Source organism: Drosophila bipectinata, chromosome 2R (assembly GCF_030179905.1).
Source record: "Drosophila bipectinata strain 14024-0381.07 chromosome 2R, DbipHiC1v2, whole genome shotgun sequence".
NCBI classification, from domain to species: domain Eukaryota; kingdom Metazoa; phylum Arthropoda; class Insecta; order Diptera; family Drosophilidae; genus Drosophila; species Drosophila bipectinata.
In genome coordinates this window covers 12,573,743-12,598,658 of record NC_091737.1, presented here as the reverse complement: position 1 = coordinate 12,598,658, position 24,916 = coordinate 12,573,743, and the positions used below count along the sequence as shown (strand labels likewise).

Below are 24,916 nucleotides of genomic sequence, written 5' to 3'. Positions count from 1 at the left end.
TTGCACGCGCAACTGTTTCGACGTGTTCGAAAATATTTTTCAATTTCAGTCTAGTTTTGGGGAAATTTTTTGGCTCTCGACAGCATTTCAGTTGCGCTATTTTTGTGTTCATTTTATTCATTTGTTCCCGTTCATTTTGTTTCTCGGTTTTCTCTGTTTTTGTTCGCCCGGCGACCAGGCACAATTTTCAAAATCATTTTTCCTCCCATTTCCGTTGAGTTTTCCGCGCCCGCGTCGCAACATGAAGTCAGTGTGTTTACCTCGCTAAAACTTTACTCGAGCTAATAATAAACCAGCAAACAATCGGACTTCACCAACTGCAGCACAGCATTGGTCCATTAGCCCCATTTCCCCCGATTTTCCGGGGGCGTTGCGGGATTTTCGGGTAGCTCTGGGAGTTGGGCGGGAATTTTCCCAGGGCGTACGTGCAGGGCCACAGGGCTATTCGGTTATTAATATGTGTTCACAGGTTGTTGAACAAGTAGTATGCTTTATTTAGTAATAAATTAATATCGAAAGACTTGTCTCTCTTACTATTAATATTGAAAGGTAGCCTTGCACTACACATTTCACATACCATTTAGTGGCAATTAGCTTTTCCTTCAGCTCTCAGCAACTAGATATTAAGTTTTCAGCTGCCCACAGCCCATCCATTTTCTGGGTCATTAATGAAAAATATTCTAGATATGCAGACAAATGGCATTATAAATTATTTAATTCAAAAACGAACATAGTGCGTCCGAATTATCTGCTATGTGGCTGCCGCACCGCTTTGTTCTGACTCTCTAAGGTCATCGGGCGAGTCGTTGACTGCTTCTGTTCTTTCTGGCGCCACATTTTATGACATTTCCCATCAGAAAATACATATTTTTGTTTTTGGATTCGGGGATGCGTGGCTGGTCTCTGCCGTCTCGATATATTTATTTTCGTTATTAAAAATAAACGGCATTTGGCCTTTACACGGCTCGTTGACAGCCAGCGATCAATGTTAGAGGAGAGTGCCTGAAAGTGAGAATTTATAAGCCAGCCAGACCTTGCTGCTTGAACTTGTGTCCAAGTGGAGCAATGACACCGAAGCCACAGATCTGCAGTGCCAGATGAGGATCAGATCATACCAACCATTTTTGTGGATATGTCTTTCATATATTTATATTATTTTGTGGCTGTTGCTGGCCCACTTCCGGCGAGACTTGTTTACGTCTAACTAGCTGGTCGCGTAAACAAATGCACAGGTGAGTCGTATTTTTGGCCAGAACACGGCCCATTTGGATCGAATCCGAATCCGTTGGGATTCGGTGGCGTCAGTGATGCGGGGACTTCATCAGCTTGATTTGCATTTGCTTGTAAATACATTTAATTGGCATTTCTGTCAGCCAGGCAGCTGACTGCTCGTTTATTATAAAATGCGAAATAAAATAAGATACATGCCCATTTATTTCTGGACTCTGGGCTCTTGGCCTTTTTCAACTGCCAGAAGGGGAACAAGTTTTTCGGGAGGAAAAAGGGAAGATTCAGATTCAGAAAGACTGAGAACTTTTGCGGCTAACCGAAAAACAATTAAATTTGATTGCCTTTTAAATCCTTTGAGGAATGTCCCCAGAGCAAAGGCACTGAGAAGAGTTTGTGTTAGTTACTTACAAGATAAACTAAAGATTATACAGATTTTAAGGATATCAACTTTTTTGAAAGATACTTTTCCCGCCGTGTAGAAACGTGCGTTGAGCACACGACTTTCTAATCCGTTCTGGCAAGTTTTGTATCTCAGCACGTACGCTCTGCCCCGCCCACTTTTGAATGCGCCCCTTTACACAGCATCCCCCTGCTCCATCTTCTCCAGCACTTGGCACTCCCTCGGCGCACGGACACCTCAGACTCAGCTGCGCCGGAGGAGCTGAGCTGTCATGAATTGGAGTGAATTTATTTTACCACAAGGATTGGTGTTTGATGTTGCTTACCCCCCATCCCATTTCCCTAACCATTGTTGGCCCCTTATTTCGACTACATTCGGTTCTTTGTTTTGGCCATGGAAACTTTGTTTATTTGCTTTTCCGATTTAATTTAAAGTCAGCCAACAATCGCAACTCATTGATGAAAATCGCGCATTGTTTAAAAGCGGGAAAATGCCTCAGCACTTCGGTATGCGAAAGTAGCGAGAAATAAATATTTAAAGATTGCCCATTTCCAGAGGATGATGACGTCACAACGGAAATTTGCGAGGAAAAGCCTCACAAGAGATAGAAAGGGAAAGAGAAATGAGGCGGGCTCCAAAAAGTATGCAACGAAAAAGTATTTCAATCGAAAATGAAGCACGCTGCGAGTTACAAGGAATACGAAATGGAAAACCAATTTGGCTGAAAACCCCTCGCCGCGAAAAATATTTTTTTAAAGACAGTTATTTTTTTTGTAAATATATTAAAGGAAATTGAACTACTGGGCGCTGCCGAGCGAGCTAATTTAATTAAAAGTTGAAGCAAATATAATATTATCGAAAACTCTTGGTTAAAAGATATAACTTTTTCAAGAGCGAATAAATTCGACAAAATCCTCTTTTCTTTTGGAAAATCCTTTTAAATAATTTTATTAGTATTTGTATTTTATTATTATGCATTTTTTAGTTATGCTTTTTACAGAATGGTAACCAAGGTGTCCTTTCACGAAAACAACGTAGGAACAGCGGAGCAGCAGATCCTGTGGAAGAGTCGCAGATGTCATAGAGAATGTCCAGGATGATGCACCCATTGAATTAGCTACTATTATGGAGGAATAGAAATAATTTAATAGTTTTAAATACATATGTCGTTTTTGAAGCTTCCATTTTGGCCAAAAACAAACATTTAATGGCCATAACTTTGGTAATATTCATCGGATCGACAAATGTCATACCTTTCCGATCTTGTTTCTTGGAGTAGTATATTTCCTATGTAAAACCCTCACAGCAAAAATTTTGATCCATTTTCGTAATTTTTCAAAGGGATAACATCATTGTTTTGGCCGAAAACTGGTCAAAAATTCATTTGATCACTTTTTGCAATATTTTGATAGGAATCGGAGGGGATTGAAGTCCTGATTAATAAATGGTATTCCGATTTAGGATCGATTGCGAAATAGACAAAATATTCACTAAAAAGTGCATCAAAAGTTTAGATATTGGATAAATGAAAAATATAACAAAACGTTGTTCCAATTTTTTAATCTTTTGGGATGGAAAACATTCATAGCTTGGTTAATACTTGACATATCTACAAAAGTTATACCTTGCTAATCTTAGATTTTTGAGTAGAATCATTTTAAATCAAACCGGCAACAAAAATTTTGACTCATTTTTTGAAACATCATGATTTTACCGAAAATTTAACGAATATTTTATTTCTCAATTTCTACGTTTTTCTGACGAAGTTCGATAAAGATAAGACCCCTGATTTATCCTTATATCCCATTTCCTTATATCCCATATTAAATATATTACCTTCCATAGCAACAACTTTTATCATAATAGTCATATAAGCTATATCAATTAGGAATCGAAGCAGATATTACCGAAAGCTCTTGGGAGAAAAACTGAAAACTGTAGGTTCAAATAAATGCGGAATTATTATGCGCCAGCATAGAACAAATTCTTAGGGGTACGACCTGCAATTTAGGGCGTACAGACATAAATTTAATGCAAGAAAAACAATATGATGGGAGGCGTGCCCAGGGAAAAAAAATCTCATCAACGTTCTGGGGCCAAAACGAGAAGAAATATTGAATGCAATTTTATTTGCCACACACTCTCCGTACTCCGTAGTCTGGGTTCTGCACTTGGGCGCTTGGCGAGCTGCTGGGTGAATTATGGAAATATGCATCATATTATGCTGCAGCTTCTGATGCTCGAAACCTTCTGCGAAATGGGTGAGAGCGTGCGTGTAACTATGCCACTTACTGTCTTACAGTCCGACTGTCTGTCTGTCTTGGGTGTTTGCTTTGGGACTGCCATTGCCAGACTTTTGGAACTCCACGGAAAAAAAAGAAAATAGATTCTCGTAGCTGCAATATCCATTTTATACATATTAAAATTTTAAGGATATACGTTGCTAGGTTTATATATTTTTTAATTAAATGAAAAAGATACAATTTTTACAAGACCAGGCTGCTGGAAATTTTTTGTAGATTGCCCTGCAGACAGCCACGTGGCGAACATCCTTTATGTCCGAAACAGAGAGATTGCGGGACGTAAGGGGAAATCTTATGTATGTATAGAGTATACCAACCAGCAAAGAATCGCGAAATTCGTAAAGAGAATGGAACCAGGCGCTACTTTAAGGGCCCAGCCATTCAGCTTGGCTCCAATCCCAACCGCAAGTGCTTTTTGCCAACCGCATGCAACTTGATAAAAGACGCAGTCATGGTAACCCACCTGCCACTAAATGAGTTAACGTACAGGTATGTACAATGGTGCGTCCTTGTGTGGTACACACACCCACTACCCAAGCCACCCACAACGTCCTGGTTGATGTTTGTTTGTTTGGCTTTAGCTGTTTACGTGCAGTCATGCGAGACTCCGGCCCAAAACCCCGGCTCCAGCTGATGCTGGAGAATCTGCTTCAATTGTGTTCTGCTGCTTGTCCCAAAAAAATCCAAGAAAATAAATAAAAATAACAACACCTTCTACCCCAACCCTCTCTTAGTTTTATCTCATCAAAATCCAGTTTAAGATTTTTGATTTAATTCTGCTTTTGTTTGGCAACTTGGATCCTGCTCCTGCCATGTGTATCTAGAGCTTAGATTTTGGTTGGCACTGCCCTCTGCCCTGCAGCCGGAATATGGCCCGGATCCGGGCAAATTTGTTTATGCCCGTCAAAAGACTGACTCTGCCAGAGACATATGAACTTGTAAAGGATCCACTTGTGCTGTCTAGCACTTGTTTGTATTTCGGTTGAGGCAAGGAAAGGCTCATGGCTAGAAAACCATGAGCCCAATCAAATGTTTGCCTTCTATTGTTGAGTCAAATAAATGGTACAAGCCAAGGTATTTGCCAAATTAAATTTCTTAAAAATTACCCAATTAAAGTTCGACTAGAAATCTAAAAATAATAACTTGATTGAAATAACTTGAAAATATTGTATCTCTGATATTGTAATATTTTAGTTTAGGTATCCAATGTCAATCGTTTTGCCATCTAAAATTGAATTTTGCAAATCAAATTAATTACGCTGCATTGGACAGAAACCAGAAATAAATATGCTGCAATTTGTGGCAAGAATAGCTCGAAGAGCAAGTGGCAAGACAATAGCTGCTGGCACAGCACAAATCAAATCACGGCAAATTAGTTGTAATTCAATTGCCGACTGTCGCCGTTTTCTGTCTATCCATCTCGTTCCAGGTCCCTGTTCTGGGTCTCTTCCACATGTTTGGGTCCTAATCCCCTTAAAAAACTTGTTGATACCGAAAGCCTTCGCCCCATGACCCCGTCGCAAGGTGAATCGTCGTCTGCCGGTCATTTCTTCAATTCATAACACCCCAGTCGTAAATATATATTTTTTTTATACAAACTATATAGGTATGTGGTAAGGGCGGTCGCTTGTATGGACAACCTCCGGGCGTATCTATGAGCTGGCCACCCTGGCTAGCTGGCTGACAAATATTTGACGTTTTAGTCTAATTAAATTAGCCACAACGCCGCGCGGCCCTCGGGAAAGGTATATATTTCTGCGTGGCAGTGGCAGCGTTTAAATTTCGCAGGTGGCACACGTTCTAACCAGCGCGGATATTGCGGTTGTATCTTGTGGATTGCCTCGGCGAATACAATACATATAAGTTGTTCCGTACGGGTTGTGCCAGGCAATTGTTAAAACGTATATAAAATTCAAATTCTTAGTCCCTTCAACTAAGCCGGTCACATGAAATTTCAACGTCCATTGTGCCAGCGAGTTGAACAATTGCACACGTTTCTATGCGCCGGAATGCAAGAAGTACGTATTCGGTAAAGTGGCTTAAGTGCAGACCATAAGCCAACTGAATAATGTGGTTATATACTGGTCCAATGGTCCATTGTGCTTTCAAAGTTTTCGTTCTAACACTCTCCCCAAAATGTCCAGAATTAAAGTTGTTTAATGAAGTCTACTCCACCAGATTGTGTGATGGCTGCCGGCCATAAGTGCTATAAATTTATGCACAAATATTGCTTCCATCAGTTTGTAACTGTGGCTGATAAAAGCGAATTTATTGTGACATTTTTATGAACGAGTTAACATTTACCTGTTAAGCAACAAACGCCAGACACTTATATTTCTATTAAGGGGTTATATACAGTTGTACCGCGCAAATATATGGATTTTTATCGATTTTTTTTTGACACCATAGAAAATATTTATGAAAAATGTTTTAACGACGTTGTTTAGTACATGTTTCTGGGTACTTCACTAAATTTTTTCATAAAAAAATATTACATAACAAAAATGTTATAGCCGAATTCCCGGATCGTCTTTTTTCGATGGTGTCTTGCGGTGGACATGATTTCTCGAAAACGGTTCATCCGAAATCCAAAATTCAAAAAAGTTTAGTTAGTATATTGTATTGTCTAGTCCGTGAACGAGGGATTTGTAAAAATTTTGATTAAAAAAAAAATGGCGACGTTTTTAACAAAAAATGTACTTTTTCAAGGTATAAGATTTTCGTTTTTTGTGCTTTAAAAAAGTAGTTTTCAAAAAAATTGAAAATCCCTCGTTCACGGACTAGCTAATATCATAATAAATAAGTGATCAAAATTTGGTGTTGATCGGATAAGTAGTTTTTTAGTAATCGTGTCCACCGCAAAGGTAATTTCCCCAAAAAAAGATTCTGAGATAATCGCGTTTAAAGTTTCAAGGTTGTTTAAGTTTTATATGCAGATAGTGCGCTAGAAATAGCTACAGCTTCGGTTCTAATGCTCCGATCGTTATGAATTTTAGTGAGAGTTTTCCCAATAGAATATACTTAAAGAATATGCAATAAAAAAAAAATCGATTTTTTCATATATCACAACTGTATATAACCCCTTAAGTTAATTAAACAATGCGCCATCAGCCGCCGGAGGAGGCTACAATGGCCACAATCGCCAGCTCACCCGGAAGTGTTTTTTGTGTGTGACACACAGCCCCCTCAATGGGATCTCTGGCGGTTTTTTTTATACTTTCCCCCCCGAATATGCAAAGCGTTTGCATTTTTTACGGCCAGTCGCAAACACTTTTAAATGCATCTGCAGCATCCACATCCGTATCCCCGTCCGCATAAAGCCATTTTAAAGCAAAAGCATGTAGACGGGATATAGTTTTTTCCCCCAGCGGATTACCGATTGGTACTCGCTTGGTACTGAAAACCAGAAAAAAAATAACAGTCTTAAATATTCATTTGGCATTGTTCACACGAGCAGAGAGAAAAGACCAAAATAAGTATTATTAAAATTATCAAAAAAAGGGGCTACTGGCTATCGGGGGAGAAAGGAACTATTGCCGAACAAAGAGTTGGAAAAAATATTAAATATAGAAGACTGGTGATGTAAACAATCAAAACAAAAATCACAAAGTATCATTAAAACTACAGCTGTGGCAAGTTAGGGAAATGCAACCGAATTATTTGCGCAATGAGAACGAGAAAATTTGAATCAAAACAGAACAAGTGATGGAATTAAAACCCCCCAATTGGCCATTAATAATTCGTGTGTGTTTTCGCGAAAATAATATATATGTTTTAGTATTGCATTCGACGCGAGTTCGAAAAGTCGCGATTATGTGCATTTTTCGGTCTCTAATCAAGTCAAAAATTGCCCAAAAGTTAAGTCCACCAAATGCAGTTGCCACTTAAAAAGGGTTTAGCCTGGCTTGGCCAACAAAAAACATTATAAACAGCTTAAATGGAAACTTTTGACTTTTTTGCACGCCGGAAACCAGAAACCATAAACTAAGACAAAAACCAACGCACACACTCCGTCCAGACTGCGTAATAAATGCAAAATTCAACTTGAAAGTTGCATTTGGCCGGGCTTAGTATCGGACTTTTTTGGCTTAGCCATTGTGTATATAAATAATATGTATATTCTGTAGTTTTTTGTGCGTGTTTATTTTAAGCTCTTTGACATGGAGCCAAAGTTTTGAGGGAGTTCCAAACTGGACTGTACATGGAATATTAATTGTGCTCGGCTTTTTGTTAAGTGAATTGTAAAATAGAAAACAAAGACACTAAAAACCAGCATGGGTCGCAAAAAAAAGCTGCCGACAGGCGTAAGTAAGAGCCCCAAAATGGCTTAAACCGAACAAAATATAATCAAGAAGACACATTTGCATATTAGCAGCCAGTTGCCTCTTAAAGTTGCCAGTAGATACTTAGCTTGAGTGCCCTGCCATTTAAATGGAAGCCCGACAATCGGCCAAGATCCATATCCGGATCCGGATCCAAACACCGCCACTTTGCACTTAATTTTCTTGTATGTTTATTTTTTATTTATTTGCAATTCCGTCGCTCTCACGAATTCCCCGCCATAAACACCCACATACATGCAACTCACCACTGCCTCCCCCTTCTGTTTTTTTTTTTAAATATGCCAGATATCGTCTGGAGGCAACAACTCCGCCAACGCCCCCAAAACGGTGGGCGGGTGCTGTGTGCCACTGGGATTACCACAACCTTTGCTGCTCGAGGAGAAAAAGTTCCTGCTGGCTGTGGAGCGGGGAGACATGCCGAATGTGCGCAGGTGAGTGCCGTTTTTTTCTGCCTCCAAATACCTTAAAAAGGATGAAGGATATAGGGTCTTGATAGGGGAGAAATACACAAGAGTCCCAAGCTTAATTCCCAAAGACAACGACGTTTAGTTACAGGATACACTATGAGGATTATAATTTTGTTATATTATCAAACAAGAATTTATAGATTTCATACCTTTCTGTTATAAAACTTCAATATCTTCTTCGATTTAAACATTTAAAATAATTTAAAATTATCAAAAATCCCCATTTTCCTTAAGAGGTATCCAAGTTTCGTTGGTTGTCAGCCCTCTGTCAGGGCAAACCCAGGTGTTGACTGGGCTGGGCCACACGGGTAACATAAATCCCTTCGGGACGCACCTTTGGTGTGTTTTGGGTTGTTCGGCGGTGGCACCATCATGCTGGGTGGTTTCATTTATTTGCACAGTCACCCACCATCGCCTGAGGCCCCAGAATGGTTGCCTAACTGGTGTCTTACAAGCCACTTAATAAGCAATATGAGGGCTCCACATCTCACATTCCCATTTGTGTTACTTTCCGCTCGTTTACAGCTTTACTTTAATAAATGCACAATTAATTTCGCGTTTTTTTTGGCAATGAATATACGAGAAGGTGCATGAAAAAATTCAACAAATTTGGTTTAATATTGTTAGGAGAAAATTCAATTACTTGAAGTATATGAATATACTTCAAAAAAACCTAAATAAGCTTAAAAAAAATAATAAATAATATAATATTTTTCTATATAAAGTAGGTACTAAAAAAGTTGGTCGACAAGGCTGGCGTCCATTTATGAACAATTTTTTATTGTTTTGAATAAGAATACATTTCACGAATACTTGATTCGATTGTACGGAGAGTTGTGTTGCTAATAATATATGTGCCGGTTGTGAAAGTGGTAGCAAACAATCGGTGTCCATTTTTGAATCCTGTTCAGGCTGTTCCTGTTGTACTGATTGTGGTTCCTGTAATTGTTTGATGGAGGCATGCATATGTTCCGTGTGCCAAGTGTCAAGTCGGCTGAGCATCTTATGAGGTATACTCTATATAGGCTATAGAAGCTAATCCTTGCACAAGCGCTAATTCTATAAGTTCTAGGGACGTCACTAAGGAATACTATTCTAGTTTTCCCAAACAGGCGATGCGACATTAGGGATAATGTTATGTTTGCTATGGTGGAAGGTACTGTTGTTTTGTTTACACTAAGGGTCTTAGATATTGTGGTGATGATTCCGAGACATATCTTAAAAGTTGATAAAACGATATGGATTGTAGCTTTTCATCTCGTCTAACGTATAGCGGTAGATGCCCTTCGAAGGTTCCTCCTCGGAGCCGACAGAGTCGTCCTCCTCTTCGCGAATTTCGTTCAATCGCTCCACCCGGATGCCCTTCATCTGGCAGGCGCGCCGGTAGAGTTGCTCCTCCCTGTCCATGTAGAATTGGCAGGATATGGGTTGGTGTTGCATAGTTGGTGGTCCTGGGGCTAGTGGATGGCCTGTGAATGGACCACCGGGAGCCGTATACGCCGCCGCATGGAACCAATTGGGAGCCATTCCTCCGCCGGCCACTATCTTCACCGTTTGAGTCTCTGGAAAGTGTATCATGTTTAGATGTAAATCGATCCTGGCGCGACCGACTCACCCTTGTTCTTTTGGGCCATTTTGATGACCAAGCCTTGACCCTCGGCGACTTCCATTTCGAATCGAGTTTCTCAAAAATCGCCGGGATCGAGGATGATTATTGGTGTTACAAATAATTTAATCGCCAAATGTGGATGGGTTTTATGGGTGTGATATCACTGTAATCGCGTCGTAAAAGCTTAGTCCTTTTCTTCTTTGAATTTTGTACAACAATTTATGTTGACGAACGATCATTAACTGAAAGTTTTCGTCTTTTTTAGTCGGCAGATGGTTAGTAATTGTGACAGTTGACCAGCCAAGGCAACTAGATTTAAACAGCAGTGTTGGTAAAAAAAAAAAAAATAAGGTAATACCCCTCTGATTTCTTCTTCGTTTTTGTGTCAGCCCTGAAAACGAAACGATTTTCGTTTCCTTAGTTGGCACTCGATTGATTGGCAAAGTTTTTTGTTGGCCTCTTCACGTAATTAGAAACTTTTCGACCAACTTTTGACTGCGGGCATCGCGAATCGATGATGAAGAAAAGCAAAAGTAATTTCGTCCTTTTTCTGCAGCGAAAATTTGCTTAAATTAACAACGAGTCCCCTGCTTGGTGGCCATGTCTTTTATTAAGAAAATTCCAATAATTGCGACGACATAATTCCCTTGCAGGATTCTGCAGAAGGCGCTGCGCCACCAGCACATCAACATCAACTGCATGGACCCCCTGGGTCGGCGGGCCCTCACCCTGGCGATAGACAACGAGAACCTGGAGATGGTAGAGCTGCTCGTCATCATGGGTGTGGAGACAAAGGACGCCCTGCTCCATGCCATCAATGCGGAGTTCGTGGAGGCGGTCGAGCTGCTCCTCGAGCACGAGGAGCTCATCTACAAGGAGGGTGAGCCCTACGTAAGTTTTCCTTTCCTCTTTATACAGGGAAAGAAATTTAAAATATGCCAAACGAATTTTCCTTACAAGATGGTTTGGAAAGGTTTATTTTTACTGAATTTCATGAGCATTAAGGACCAAAAAGGAGACTATAAGTATGCTATAAATATTTTTCTTTGAGCCATAGTGCAGCATAATTAGTAACATTTTTTTCTGGCTCTGACCTACAAATAAATTATATTTCTCTGTGTCTCTGTCTGCTGTGCTCAGCTAATTTGCGGTTACCGTCCCATTGGCTTAGGCCCCGGTAAGTTGAAGCTAACACGATTTTAATCAGTTTCCGTGTGAGGGGCTTTTGGGTGTTCGAGTGCTGAGCTGGATGCCATGACCCATCCTTCGGGATCAGCGTCGCCATCGGGCACGTACACGCAGCCCGAGTGTCTCAAGGCTCGAGTGATTGGGAGTGTGCGATAAGCGGCCAGTGCCCTTGCCCCGCCACATCCAGCTCCTGCTGATCCGTCTGTGCTCCTTTTGCTCCTGTATCTCCGGTTTACGTTTATTGCAAATAAAGTCGTCGGTCGGCACTCCGCCTCCCCAGATACTCCAGCCGGGCCAGACACCGCTCATATTTATGCACACTGGCACGCTTCATTAGGCAGCCATTGGGCGCTGTTGGAGCGTGAAAATTACTATTGTAGCGCATATGCAATAAAACGTTTAGCAGGCTTAATAACATCTACAAATGATGAAGACAGCCAGGATTTGAGTGGGGTTCCCAGCCAGTGGTTTTTTCAAGTATTTTTTCGGATGTCCTTCAGGGAGGGTCAAGCTCCGAGATTTTCCAGCAGGGAGTATGGGGTCATGATGGCAAATCGATATATTCGGCAATATTATAGCTACTTATTTCAAGTTGATTTCCAAGAACAGTACAAATTCGAATATTTCAATTACATTTATATTTTCCCCCTCAGAGTTGGCAAAAGGTGGATATAAACACGGCCATGTTTGCTCCGGATATCACGCCCCTGATGCTGGCTGCCCACAAAAACAACTTTGAAATATTACGTATACTCTTGGATCGCGGGGCAGCAGTGCCCGTGCCACATGATATACGGTAGGTCCTTTCGCTGAAACAAATATTATGGATAAAACTTCAAAATACAATTTCTATTGCAGTTGCGGTTGTGAGGAGTGCATGCGTTTAATGGCCGAGGACTCGCTGAGGCACTCCCTTTCCAGAGTCAACATTTACCGGGCTCTGTGCAGTCCTTCGCTGATCTGCTTGACCTCTAATGACCCGATCCTGACGGCCTTCCAGTTGTCCTGGGAATTAAGGAACCTGGCTTTGACCGAGCAGGAGTGCAAAGCAGAGTACATGGACTTGCGGCGACAGTGCCAAAAGTTTGCGGTGGATCTTTTAGATCAGACAAGGACCTCCAACGAACTGGCCATTATCCTGAACTATGACCCGCAAATGTCGAGCTATGAGCCGGGAGACAGAATGAGCCTGACACGACTGGTCCAGGCCATATCCTACAAACAGAAGAAGGTAATTTGCCAGGCAAATTTCCCCTGAAGCCAATAATTCTTTCTCTCTTGTTTGCAGTTCGTTGCCCACTCGAATATTCAACAATTACTCTCATCGATTTGGTACGAGGGTCTCCCCGGTTTCCGGCGCAAGAGCATTGTGGACAAGGCCCTGTGCATCGGCCAGGTGGCGGTCCTGTTCCCACTCTACTGCCTTATCTACATGTGTGCCCCAAACTGCCGCACGGGGCAGCTGATGCGCAAGCCCTTTATGAAATTTCTGATACATGCCTCCTCCTATTTGTTTTTCCTATGTGAGTATCCTGTATCCGAAGGACTGCAGTCACAAACAATATGAGTTTGAAATAATAGGAAAGCTAGAAATCCTAGCCTGAGATTCAATCGACAGGCACATATCCTTTAAAGACTGAAGCCCTGGCTTTTCAACGCAAAAGTTCAGGAAATGTCAGCAAACAAGTCAACACTTTACGGCTATTTTTGGCCAAGATTTATTTACCTGTGACTTGGCATTACCTGGAAACCCCATGCCTCCACTCATCTCTATTTACTTTCGCAGTCATTCTAATTCTGGTCTCGCAACGGGCGGATGATGACTTTGTCCGCATCTTCGGCACGGACAGGATGAAAAAGGAGCTGGCCGAGCAGGAGCTGCGACAACGTGGCCAGGCACCCACCAAGCTAGAGCTCCTCGTCGTCCTTTACGTGATTGGCTTCATGTGGGAGGAGGTCCAGGAGATATTTGCCGTCGGCATGAAGAACTATTTACGCAACATGTGGAATTTTATCGACTTTCTACGCAACAGTCTCTATGTGAGTGTCATGTGTCTGAGGTGAGTCCCCTAAATCTAGGATATTATGCTTAGTTATTCTCGGTGACATCGAGATGAAAAGGAGGGCTTATTAAGCCTTTTAAACGAGAAAGACCATTTAAGCCTCATTGTTCTCTATTCCAGAGCCTTTGCCTACATCCAACAGGCCACGGAAATATCCAGAGACCCCCAGATGGCGTATATACCCCGAGAAAAGTGGCACGACTTTGATCCTCAACTGATTGCCGAAGGCCTCTTTGCGGCGGCCAATGTTTTCTCGGCCTTGAAATTGGTCCACATGTTCAGCATCAATCCGCACCTGGGACCTCTGCAGATCTCGCTGGGCCGAATGGTCATTGACATTGTGAAGTTCTTCTTCATCTACACGTTAGTGTTATTCGCCTTCGCCTGCGGTCTCAACCAGCTCCTGTGGTACTTTGCGGCGCTGGAGAAGAGCAAGTGTTATGTCCTGCCAGGCGGGGAGGCCGATTGGGGCAACCACGGCGACTCCTGCATGAAATGGCGTCGCTTTGGCAAGTAAGTCCAGTCACTAGTCCAATTATCCACTCATCACGCTAATTGTTCAATGTTTTTAGCCTTTTCGAGTCCTCGCAGTCGCTGTTTTGGGCCAGCTTCGGAATGGTCGGCCTGGATGACTTCGAGCTCAGTGGCATCAAGTCGTATACGCGATTTTGGGGACTGCTCATGTTCGGCTCGTACAGCGTCATCAACGTGATTGTTCTCCTCAACCTACTGATTGCCATGATGTCGAATTCGTATGCCATGATTGATGTAAGTTAACACGAACTTTGACCTTATACTCAAAATAATAATGTTCCTTTGCAGGAGCACTCAGACACTGAGTGGAAATTCGCTCGCACCAAGTTGTGGATGAGTTTCTTTGAGGATAGTGCTACTCTACCGCCTCCTTTCAATGTCCTGCCGTCGGTTAAATGGCTGATCAGGATGTTCCGCAAGTCTAGCAAGGCCATCGATCGTCAGCGCTCTAAGGTGAGTTTTCTGCTGAAGACTTCCTCATCCTATTAGATACTTATCCCATTTTCAGAAGCGACAGGAGCAGGAGGAGTACAGCAAATACGATAATATTATGCGTTCTCTGGTCTGGCGATATGTGGCCGCCATGCATCGCAAGTTCGAGAATAATCCTGTATCCGAGGACGATATCAACGAAGTGAAGAGCGAAATAAACACAATGCGCTATGAAATGCTAGAGATTTTCGAGAACAGCGGCATGGATGTCTCCTCGGCCAACAAGAAGGATAAACGTAAGTATTCTGCTCCAGAAAACTAAAGGTAAAATATTGAAAACTATTTACCTACCAGAACGAAGACCTCGTCGCATCAAGGTCTGGGAGCGACGTCTAATGAAGGGCTTCCAGGTGGCACCGGTTCAGTCTAGTTGCGAGACCGATGCCTTTGGAAATGTCAACGGTCTGGGTGATATGAGGGAGATCAAGGTGGAGTCCATACCCTCCAAGCCGGCCAAGGAGACCGCCAAGGAGCGATTCCAACGAGTGGCCAAAACTGTTCTCCTGCAATCCACTGCCCACAAGTGGAATGTGGTCTTGAAAGCCGCCCAGGACTCTCAGATAGGACGATGCACTCAAAACGAGAGGAAAAGCCTGCAGAATCTGGGCAGAGCCATTGAAGAGGCCAAGAGGTAAGACCAACCTTTGTAATAATTTTAATTAATACAAGTTCCATGTTCTCCACAGACTCATAATGCTGAATCCTAATTGTCCTTCCGGTCGGGAGTCACCCATCCGCATTGAATTCGAGGACGAGAAGACCAGCACTCTGCTGGATTTGTTGAATCAAATAAGTGATGAAATCTCCCACAATGAGACACCCAAGATCAAGACCATCTGGCGGCCACCCATTAAGTCCGTACCTGCCCGGGCCATGGCCTTGAACAATGGGAGATCCTTGACAGCTCCTGAGCTGAAAGTCAGCAGGAAAGCATCACCGGCTCCCACGCCAGGGCCTACTCCAGGATCATCGATAAGCCAGTTGGCCAGACAGAGGGAGCTGCCTTTGTGTCCCAGCAAACTGGTGACTGATTCAACTCCTGCTCCTCCTTCTAATCCTGGTCCTTTGAAGAAGGCAGCCCCCTTGGCTCCGGCACCACCTCCCTATAAATCCAGCCATACACCCTTTTCCGTAGAGGGTCGAGTTCAAGGCAATAGTCGTACCTCACATGGTGTGCCATCTGGCCATTCCAATTTCGACATCCATGTGGTAGATCTGGATGAGACGACGGCCAGAGGGTCCTTGGCCAAGGACAATGTGTCCGATATTAGCTCGATTGCCAGTACGAGTCCCCAGCGGCCAAAACATCGAAACTAAATGTGATTGTGGCATGGACACGGGTGATAAATATCCAAAGTAAAAGGTCCTTCCAAACAAAAATAGAAACAAAATACAAAATCTTTATTCTTATAACTTTATTCATATATGTACAAAGAAAAAGAATAAAACTATTTAGGAAAATTAAATTTTAGCTGTTTTTCTTAAAGAAGACCTGAAGGACCTTTAATGGCATTTACATATGTAGGATGTCCAATGAAGCATCCCTAGACTTGATGGACCCTTCGGGGTTCACCATTTTTGAAAAAAGAAAAACATTTTTGGGGAATGCGTGCGGAAAGTCAAAAGCCGGAAGCATCAAAGCCAATTGAGACACAAAAACACAAACAAGCGGCAAGAAATTATAAATTCAATTTGATGTCATATCAATTGATTTTGAGCTACATCATTTTGCCGCTCAACATTCCACCGAAGGATCTGGTGCTGGCACTGTGACTTTGTGGTGGAAAGTGGGTCACGCGGTGGCTCGACTGCGGCTGGCATTTGATTTTGATGACGCGTGGCACTTTGAAATTTATGCGCCACTCTAAGCTCACTTTGTATGCGCCCAATGCCTCGGAAGGATGATGAACGTTCTTCAAAGTTTCAGGACGTGTGCGAGGTCCTTGGTGGGACTCCTCAGAGTGTGTGTGCTTCTGTATTTTTTCGTGAAACTTGATGCTTTTGGGCTGACACTCCACGAGGGATAAACGCAGGTATTATGCTTATTATTCCAGCTTCATTTGGGGAGACGGGGTATTAGGATAAATATATAAATGACATTTTCCCTTTGCCTCGCTTTATGGCAGCTGGGCAATAAGTTATGTTAATGTGATTAGGTTACACATAATTCAACCTGATGAACCCAAAGACCTTGGCCAGGACACGCAACGAATTCGATACTGATACTGGGGTATAAATTTCAGTCATGCCTTGCCACCAATTACCCAAATAGTAGAACAATTTCCAAAATTCCAAAAGTTCAGTTTATTTACACAAATTCATTTGAATTCCAGACAACGTACGAGCACTTGTCCCTCGCTATTACATGTATTTCGCTAGGCAGACAAATATACACAGAGATGGGCTAGTTTTTGGTTTCTAATTACATAGTACACTGTAACTTAGTCTAGGCTATAAGCTTTGCGTTTGCGATTGTGTTCAGAGTATACTATCAATCCGTGCGGGTCAGCTTCAGTCGCACGGCAATCCTCTTGCACTTCCACATCAGCTGTGTCTCCAGGATGCTGAAGGACATGGCCACCAGTACGAGGCCCAGGAGGAGGTAGGCGCAGCAGGCGTACAGCTGCAGCTCCGGACCGTTGAAGCTCCGGGCCGGCACAAAGTCCCCATAGCCGATTGTTGAGAGCGTCACGAAGCAGAAGTAGGCGCCGTCCACCAAGGACCAGTCCTCCCAGAGGGCGAAGATCACGGTGCCCACGCAGATGTAGCACATGAGGATGAGCAGCACTAGGCTGATGGGCACCTGCTGCTCCGGCTCTTCGTCCTCGTCCTCCTCGGAGTCCTCCCCCTCGCCGTCTGTGTCCCCCCTTCGCCGGCGGCGAGACTCCTCCTCCGGTCCGCCGTGGTGTCGGAGCTTCTTTAGCACAAACTGCTCGCTGCCATGTTGCATGTACTCCCCGTCGTCGTCGGAGGTCTCCGTGTTGTTGGCCGTGCTGTCGTACAGAGTTCCAGTGGCATGCCTCTGGCAGCGGCGGGTTAGCAGAAGGGTCTTGCGGCTCAGCGGCTGCAGCGTGTGGCGGTTGTAAGTGGTGGAGGTGCTTCCAACGCCCCCAGAATCCTGGGGCGCACCCATGGAGCTGGCTATCAGCGGAACACGCGAGGGGGTGCCATGCGGGCAGTTACTGCAAAAAAAAACAAAGATACATCAAGATGGACGATAAATATTTATGCCACGGCTGACCGTAAAACAAATCAATTAGGCATAAAAAGCAAACCCCAAAGCAGGACCTCAGGCAGTAAAAAGGAAATAGCTGTCATGTACAGGATCAATCAATAAGGCATAAAACGGAAGACAGACGTGTGCCTAGGAGGCAAACATGGCGTATGCGTTATATTTAGACACTCAGTTGTGGGTTGGTTATCTGGAAATCTCCTTAAATTCCTACCGTTTCTTGAATCCTTCTTAAATCTCGAAATCCTTAAGCTCATTTGAATTCTGGGCAAACTCAAATACACTCCGTTGGAAATTTCGAAACTGACAAATCGTACCCGATTGACAATCCAAATACCTTTTGAATTGCAACGAACGAGCATTCCGGCCAAATTGCAGTAGTCCCCTGGGAAAGCTCGTTGGCCGAAAGCAGACTCTTTCCCAAGTGGTTCACTCTCTGTCAAATCAATTTTCCGAACATTTATTGAACTTGGCCAGCAGTCTTCCGGGATTTTGTCCTCTTGGCTAGGCAAACACTCGCCCCGAATGCACTCGAGAAGCGATTGGCTAAGCAAAGTGCCAGGACATCACTAGACATGGTTGGTTTATACTCTTCCTATGAGGGTATAATGATTTTGATTTGATGCGAAACTAAGAGGATCCAGTTCCATTAAATATTCATAATTAATATTCATATTTGAAACAATGAGGAACATTGTTTTCCCAAGTGCATTCAAAGGACCTGGCAGCTTGTGTGTTCAAGCCTTCTCTTCCTGTTTGCCAATGGAATAGATCCAGTCGATCAATAACGACAACATCACGTGTGTGAACAGACTTATATATTATTGTTTGCTTAAGACGGGAACTCCACAGGACCTCAACAGTAGGGGAACAGGGACCTCGAAAGCTAAAGGATGGGGCGTGGTTGGAGCATTCGGTTGAGATTAATTGACCCGATTCATTGCGACTGAGTGCGCTGCTCGGCTTACAATTAATTACAGACAAGGCTGAAACTGAAAACGAAACTGAAACTGAAGAGGAGGGTGGCAGGTCCTTCGACTACTGCTTATGGTCCTGCTCCTGGCGCTACTGCTGCTGGTGCTGTTAACCGCCGGAGGGCACCCCGCGACGCGTGCACAGGTTCACTGTCAAAATTAATTACCAGATGCGGCTGCTGCTCTTGCTGGCTGCTTTTTTATTAAATAAAATCCTCAAAATGTGCGCTCAAAAAAGAGCGAGGCGAAGGAAACCATCACCAGAAGCGATGCCCTCGGCAATCTGGCAGAAAATGACGAGCCAAGTGGCAGGTGCAGGGGCAGGGGCCATGGGCGGACTGTTGAAAAGTGGGAGTGGCAAAATGCTGCTGCAAACATCTCATGCAAATTCTGAAGTGTTGATTTAAAGTGCAGCTGGCAAAAAGTTAGTTTACAAAATAAAATTAAACAGAAGCATACAGCCCCGACAGCATTTCCCACTTTGATTTCAACTCTGGGCAAAAAATAATGCTTAAAGCTGTCGGATTTTTTTGTTGAATCCGATTAGTTGCCACATTCTTTGTGGCACATACCTCAATCGCTCCCTTTCCTGCTCCTCCTCGTCCTCCATTATGTCCACCGTGCCCGTCGAGTTGGCGTTTAGAAGGACTGACAATGTTGCTGTCGTCCCCGATGAGGCTGTTGCTGCTCCGCCTGCTGCAATGCCACAAATACCTGCGGCCATAAAACTGTTATCGGACAGTGTTGCCGCCGATGTTGCACCCACTGGTGGTGGTGGTGCTGCTGCCACGCCTTGAATGCCACCGGCCAGTTGTGGGCTGGTTGCTGCGGCCACTGTGTAGGTTAACAATGGTGGTGCGGGTGTTGCGGCGGTGCCTGTTGCTGTTGCTGCTGCTCCAACCGATGTTGCCGGTGCGGGTCCTGCTGCCGGCAGCAATAAATCAGTGGATCCCGTGCCACAGTCCATCAGAGCATTGATCTCGTGCGGCAAGGGTTTCGTCACGAACTTGCCTCGTCGCACAGCTGCAACAAATTGAAAATTAAAAACACAATTTAATTCAAGTTTTAAATGGTTTTTTTTATAATAAAAGGAGGTTCAATATTAGTCCCTCTAAATGTAATTGGCCTTATAATAAAATTGGCATTGGCTTAGATTCGTTTTTTAAGTGAATTTATATATTTTTTTATACTAACTAAACTTTACTAACTTAAATGAAATATATTTTTGTAATAACATTAACCAAAATACACACAACTTGGCACAATGATGGCCCAAAAGTTGGCGCACAAATTGGCAAAACAACTTCCGCCAACTGCCACACACGGTTAGATTATCCCGTTAGCCCGTTAGTTCCGGTGGAAATGGAAGTGGACTGGAATCCCCCATTCCGGGGCATGGGGATGTGGAAAAGTGGCAGTTGCCAGCAGTTGCGGAAGGAGTGGCGGAAAAGTTGTGCATTTAGTGCAGAAGAGTGTGCGGAGGGGGACATGCTGCGAAATTATTTGCTTTGCATTTTCAAAGTTCGCCAAACAATGCAACAATGTGGCGGAACGTTTCGGATTCCCAATACCCCCGTCTAACCCCTCTTATGCCCATCGAAAAGCCAAAAGTTTGGCGTTAACTTTCATTAGCGGCTGCCAGTGGCAGGGTCGGGATGTCAGAGGGCATTAAAACATCTGGCAGGGCATGCCACAGTGGGCAATTGTCGGGGGCACAAAACCAGCCGAAACTATGTAGGTATTTTGAATTATTCATCAGATTTTTGTTGTTCGAATGGGAAATTAAATAAATTAAGGGTTGAAGGGGATTATAAAAAAAAAGGTTGAGGATGTAAACAAGCCCTTAGAGTTCTCCTCTCTTTTCAACAACCACTGTTTTCAACTATCAACACCAAACTAGAGAAACAAAAAAAAAAAGAACCCCAGAAAGGAAGCGTATGTCTTTCACTTTCGGAACTGTCAGCAGGACGCTGGGAAATCGCGGTGGAGTGCGGTCTGCTCCGGACATGGCCAATTTGAAAATATTTACTTAAACTTGGACACCACACTCGCACGCTCACAAAAGCGCACAAAGACATTCATTAGAGTGCAGGGACCAGCCTGGCAGGACATGCAACACACCAGGACCTGCCCTGAAAGTCACTTTGGAGCTGCGGTTGCAGCAACTTTTGGCCGGACTTTAATGGTGTGGCACACCAAAGGTTTCGGACCTTCCTGGGGGAAACTCCAGAGTCTGGGGAGCCAGTACTTCGCACCGTGTCCTGGTGGCAGTTGCAGACAATTAACATGCATAATGCAATCAATGATAGCTAGAATCGTGCCATGAAAAATGGCCAAGACTCACGCTAAAATTTGTTGCGAAATTAAGCGGAATCCTTTGATTAAAAGCAAGTCACGTGCCGCGTCGAGACCGAGCTGTTAGTTTAAATGAGTTTTGCATGCGCTGCAGACAGACGGTGGGAAGCAAGGCTGTAAGGAGCATGTCCTGCGAGACTTCGTCTTAATGCCAAGTCATCATTATCGTCAATAAAAGTGTCGCACATGTCGAAAGTTGCTTGGAGTGCATGATGTCCTTGCCGTTGTTGCTGTTGCCCCTGATGTTGCTGCTGTCGTGGCATGTCAAGCAGCGCAAGTTGAAAAGTTTTAATGCCCCACCCACTGGCACGCCCACTTTGGGCGGCGGCTGAAGTGTGTCTGCTTAACTCTGTCATTTTAACACGAGGCTGATGCTGAAGCTGATGCTGCTTTTGCCGCAACCTGCAAGCTGCCACTCCTCAGTATCCATCTGCGAGGACGATGATGTCGCCACCCAACAAATTGTTATATAATTGAATGCGTAAATGAGCCCCAGGAACAGGCGACAACGGGGCGTATGATTGATTGATTACAGTTCGGTTTTGTTTCCAGGGGAAGCCCGCCCAGGTTAAGCCAGATCTGTCAGCAGAACATTTTCGGTTTCAACCTCTCTCCGCAACACCAGGCTGCCACAAATTGTTCATCCAATTATATTTCATTCGCCTTTGTTACAATTTATGCACAACTCTCGTTCAACTACAATTATGGCTAATTAACAATTCAGAATCATATTGAAAATTTATCAAAATATTCTGAGGTAGACACGGTTGAGGTGGCCATTGACATTCATTTTCTTCGATTAGGGATTAAATCTACAATTAGAATAATTCAAGCTTTCTATGTATGACTTTATAGACTTAATTTGTCAGAATTTCAATTTCAATGAATTATTATAAAAGTCACAAGGACTTTGATTTAAATTTTAAAATAAACTGGACTTCCAAGGCCTGTACTAGTTAAGCTTTTAATTTAAACTCTTTATACTCTCTTTGATATTTTTTTGTATAGAATTTATTCCATAATTTACACGAACATGGCCATAAACAAAGCAATTGGAGCACTTACCATGCAAACTGCCCGTTTGATAGGCCGGTGGCGGTGGCAGTGTGATGGCCTCGAGGGTCGCCGATTCCGGCCCGGGTCCTGAAGTGTCCTGAAGGCCCGAGGCCAGCACCCGGTGCTTGCCGGAAGCCGGTTGCAAATGTAACGTGTGATACTTGACCAGACCGCCACTCCCGGTTGCATGCCCCAGCCCATTTGGATTCGGATTGAGGACCGGATTCGGATTCGCGGCCAACAGGGAGTGGCCGTGGGCAGGGCTGCCGGGTGCCGAGGGGGCAAATGGAAAGTAAATCGTGGCAGTTGCAGGGGCATAACAATTCGGCGGCACTGTGAGCGGCATTGTGCGCAGCATGCTGCTTGGTACGGCCACGAAATTCTGTTGCACTTGCTGCTGTTGTTGGTGATGTTGCCGCGGGAGAGTTGCTGTCGATAATTGCTGCTGCTGTTGTTGGTGTTGCAGTTGTTGCAAGTGCTGCTGCTGCTGCTGTTGCTGCTGCTGCGGTGCGTATTTCAGCAATGCATTGCCTGTTGTCGTTGTCATTAGCATGACATCCGGCTGTTGTGGCTGTTGCTGATGCTGCTGCTGCTGCTGTTGGTAAAATTGCTGCTGCTGATTCAAGTTGTGCAACAATTGACAGGCATCTGGTCACCGCAACGGACAAAAGAAATCGAGAAAGAAGCGACGTGTTAAAGATGATTAACGACTTCCAATTGTGCTGACAATACAATTAGCATACGGACAATGCCACGACTTACCTTCCCCTTTTTCCGGCGGCAGCTTCTCCTTCGCCCCGTACTCGAAGCAATCGTTCAGACTCGTCTCACTGTTGGCCGCATCGTACTTGCAGCCTTTGCAGTTGGCCTGAATGGAGAAAATGAAAAGGGTTTTGATATTAAAGAGGACTCGAGACCATATCTGAGTGGCAATGCCCAATAATTAGAAATGGAAAATTTTGATTTTCCTTGTTTTCGGATGAGGGGTTAGAGGAGGAGGGCTTGCCAATAAAACACGTAATTTGCATGCTCAATCCCAGGCCTTCTTGAGGCCCGAAAATGATGTCATCGTCGTGGTTGTGCCACAAAGCTGTTTGTGGGCAACGCCTGCCAGCGTGTGTACGTTGCGGTTCTGTGGCATCATCATCATCATCAAATGCCAGACAAATCTAATGGACACACACAGTGGAGAGACACGCAAACATACGGCTGAAATGTCTCCCTGCTAGTCTTGCGGTTTGGGCCAAAAACCCAAAAGCCTTCGTTACAGCATGCGTCATGATAATTGCAAAAGACGAAAGCCGAAACGCAAAGCCAATGGCAGCGGCAGTGGCAACAGCAAAGGCCAAAAGCCAAAAGGCAGTCAACATGATGGCGATAATAATTCAACCGATGACTGCACATCCCCCAGAGTCAACCGCAATCTGCTGGCTGCCAGTCTTATCAATGGCCATGCGTATCCTTGCGGCCGCCGCATGTCCTTACGGTCCGGTACGGCACGATGGTAAGCCCCCAAAGCCCACTTGGCACCGAAAATCATATCAAGGCGGCGAGCTTGTGAGATTTCCTGAAATTGGAAGGCGCCCTAATGAGTTGTTAAATGCAGCCGGGACCAGAAAGAGGCCCAGGACTAGGTTTATGGAAACTATACCTACACATGGAGAAAGCAGATATCCTTCATTTTAAAGTGGTTTTAGTTTGAGGCCTCCAATCATTTGTGTGCCTACTTATTTAAAGTTTGGAAAAACTTCTTTTTTATTAGCTCTTTTTGTGGACCTACTTTTCTTGGCAAATGCAAAAATCCTGTTCAACAAGTAGCTGGCAGCGCCAAGGAGTAAGGAAAATGCTGAATAAAAATAGGGAATTCCATGCTCGAATGCCGTTGAACACGGCAAGTAACAGATTAGATTACCACTCGAGCGTTGAGGATGTGGAAAAGTTTTTAGTTCTATTCAGCTTTTTAAAGAGGATCTGTGAGAGAACTCACCACAGCCCAAGCCCCACCCAGACCGAGTCCAATGGGCCGAATCAAAATCAATTAGGACACCCATCGGTGGCAGGAAATGAGAAGTTATTGCATGCCTCCAGGCGGCTGCCGTGTAATTGTTGTTATGCGGAGAAACTTTTCCCGGCGCCACATTAAAGTGCCTGAGCACTCATTTCAATTTACGCGGCACGAACCGAAAGCCACTTGGCCGAGCTAAAAAATTAAATTTATGCCGTCGACCAAACTGGGAATAAAACAAAAAAAAAGTGCAAGGGTCGTGGAAAGTTTCAAAAAACTCTTAAAGTGGGGCGAGCACTTCGTTTAAAGAGTCAACTTCCGTGGTGGCTGGCAAATTCAAGTTTCAAGTTTGACGGCCCAAAGTTTGTGAGTTCATTAAAAGTGTCGACACAAAAGCAAGTTTGCCATCGTAGTGCAAAAAGTGCGGTGGCGGCGAGTAAATGTTAATTTATGAAATGAATTTTATTTGTTATCCTGTCCGTCCCGGCTCCTGTCCCTGTCCACGCCAATGACAATCAGGCAAATCGAACTTTCGCCAGCCACAACACAAAATCACTTATATATTTATTTAACCTCAATATTTCTTTTTGATTTGTATTTTTTTGTCAATTTTTTTTATTGAATTCGTTTTTGCCACTCTGCCATAAATTGCCAATTAAACAGAA

The 24,916-nt window shown here is 43.8% G+C and overlaps 3 protein-coding genes across 9 annotated transcripts in view; 1 reads left to right on the top strand and 2 right to left on the bottom strand.

The window, feature by feature from the left end:
- The first annotated feature begins 5,704 nt into the window (after positions 1-5,704).
- trpl (transient receptor potential-like) lies at positions 5,705-16,095 on the top strand. 4 transcript variants are annotated; one of them, XM_017250822.3, is made up of 14 exons: positions 5,705-5,834; positions 8,085-8,237; positions 8,562-8,707; positions 11,006-11,243; positions 12,194-12,336; positions 12,399-12,771; positions 12,829-13,063; positions 13,327-13,600; positions 13,724-14,116; positions 14,176-14,371; positions 14,426-14,590; positions 14,646-14,865; positions 14,924-15,260; positions 15,316-16,095. In XM_017250822.3, exons 2-14 carry the CDS (start codon positions 8,208-8,210, stop codon positions 15,944-15,946), a joined length of 3,381 nt encoding a protein of 1,126 aa, XP_017106311.2. In that variant the 5' UTR covers positions 5,705-5,834; positions 8,085-8,207; the 3' UTR covers positions 15,947-16,095. The 4 variants fall into 4 exon arrangements, with proteins under 4 accessions (XP_017106311.2, XP_017106313.2, XP_017106309.2 ...); XM_017250824.3 differs by having other exon boundaries at positions 8,061-8,237; XM_017250820.3 differs by having other exon boundaries at positions 5,705-5,951.
- On the bottom strand, positions 9,503-10,639 carry LOC108131772 (uncharacterized). The gene is made up of 2 exons (XM_017250825.3): positions 10,359-10,639; positions 9,503-10,305 (listed from the first exon to the last, which is right to left on the bottom strand). The coding sequence occupies exons 1-2, from the start codon at positions 10,411-10,413 to the stop codon at positions 9,962-9,964; spliced, it is 399 nt and encodes a 132-aa protein (XP_017106314.1). The 5' UTR covers positions 10,414-10,639; the 3' UTR covers positions 9,503-9,961.
- An 823-nt stretch (positions 16,096-16,918) lies between the features above and the next one.
- LOC108131696 (uncharacterized) overlaps positions 16,919-24,916 on the bottom strand; it is a 41,377-nt gene continuing 33,379 nt past the window's right edge. For all 4 annotated transcript variants that reach the window (XM_017250717.3, XM_017250716.3, XM_070278515.1 and 1 more), the window contains 4 exons: positions 23,009-23,114; positions 22,256-22,894; positions 19,408-19,858; positions 16,919-17,811 (listed from right to left, as the gene is read on the bottom strand). In XM_017250717.3, the coding sequence (XP_017106206.2) occupies positions 17,121-17,811; positions 19,408-19,858; positions 22,256-22,894; positions 23,009-23,114 (1,887 nt within the window). In that variant the 3' untranslated portion in view covers positions 16,919-17,120. The remainder of the gene's footprint in view (positions 17,812-19,407; positions 19,859-22,255; positions 22,895-23,008; positions 23,115-24,916) is intronic.

Coding starts and splice junctions, on each gene's coding strand:
- LOC108131772 (XM_017250825.3), bottom strand. CDS start 10,413: ATGGAAGTCGCCGAGGGTCAAGGCTTGGTCATCAAAATGGCCCAAAAG. Junction 10,306..10,358: donor AATGGCCCAAAAGAACAAGG/GTGAGTCGGTCG, acceptor TACACTTTCCAG/AGACTCAAACGGTGAAGATA.
- trpl (XM_017250822.3), top strand. CDS start 8,208: ATGGGTCGCAAAAAAAAGCTGCCGACAGGC. Junction 14,117..14,175: donor AAATGGCGTCGCTTTGGCAA/GTAAGTCCAGTC, acceptor CAATGTTTTTAG/CCTTTTCGAGTCCTCGCAGT. Junction 15,261..15,315: donor GCCATTGAAGAGGCCAAGAG/GTAAGACCAACC, acceptor TGTTCTCCACAG/ACTCATAATGCTGAATCCTA.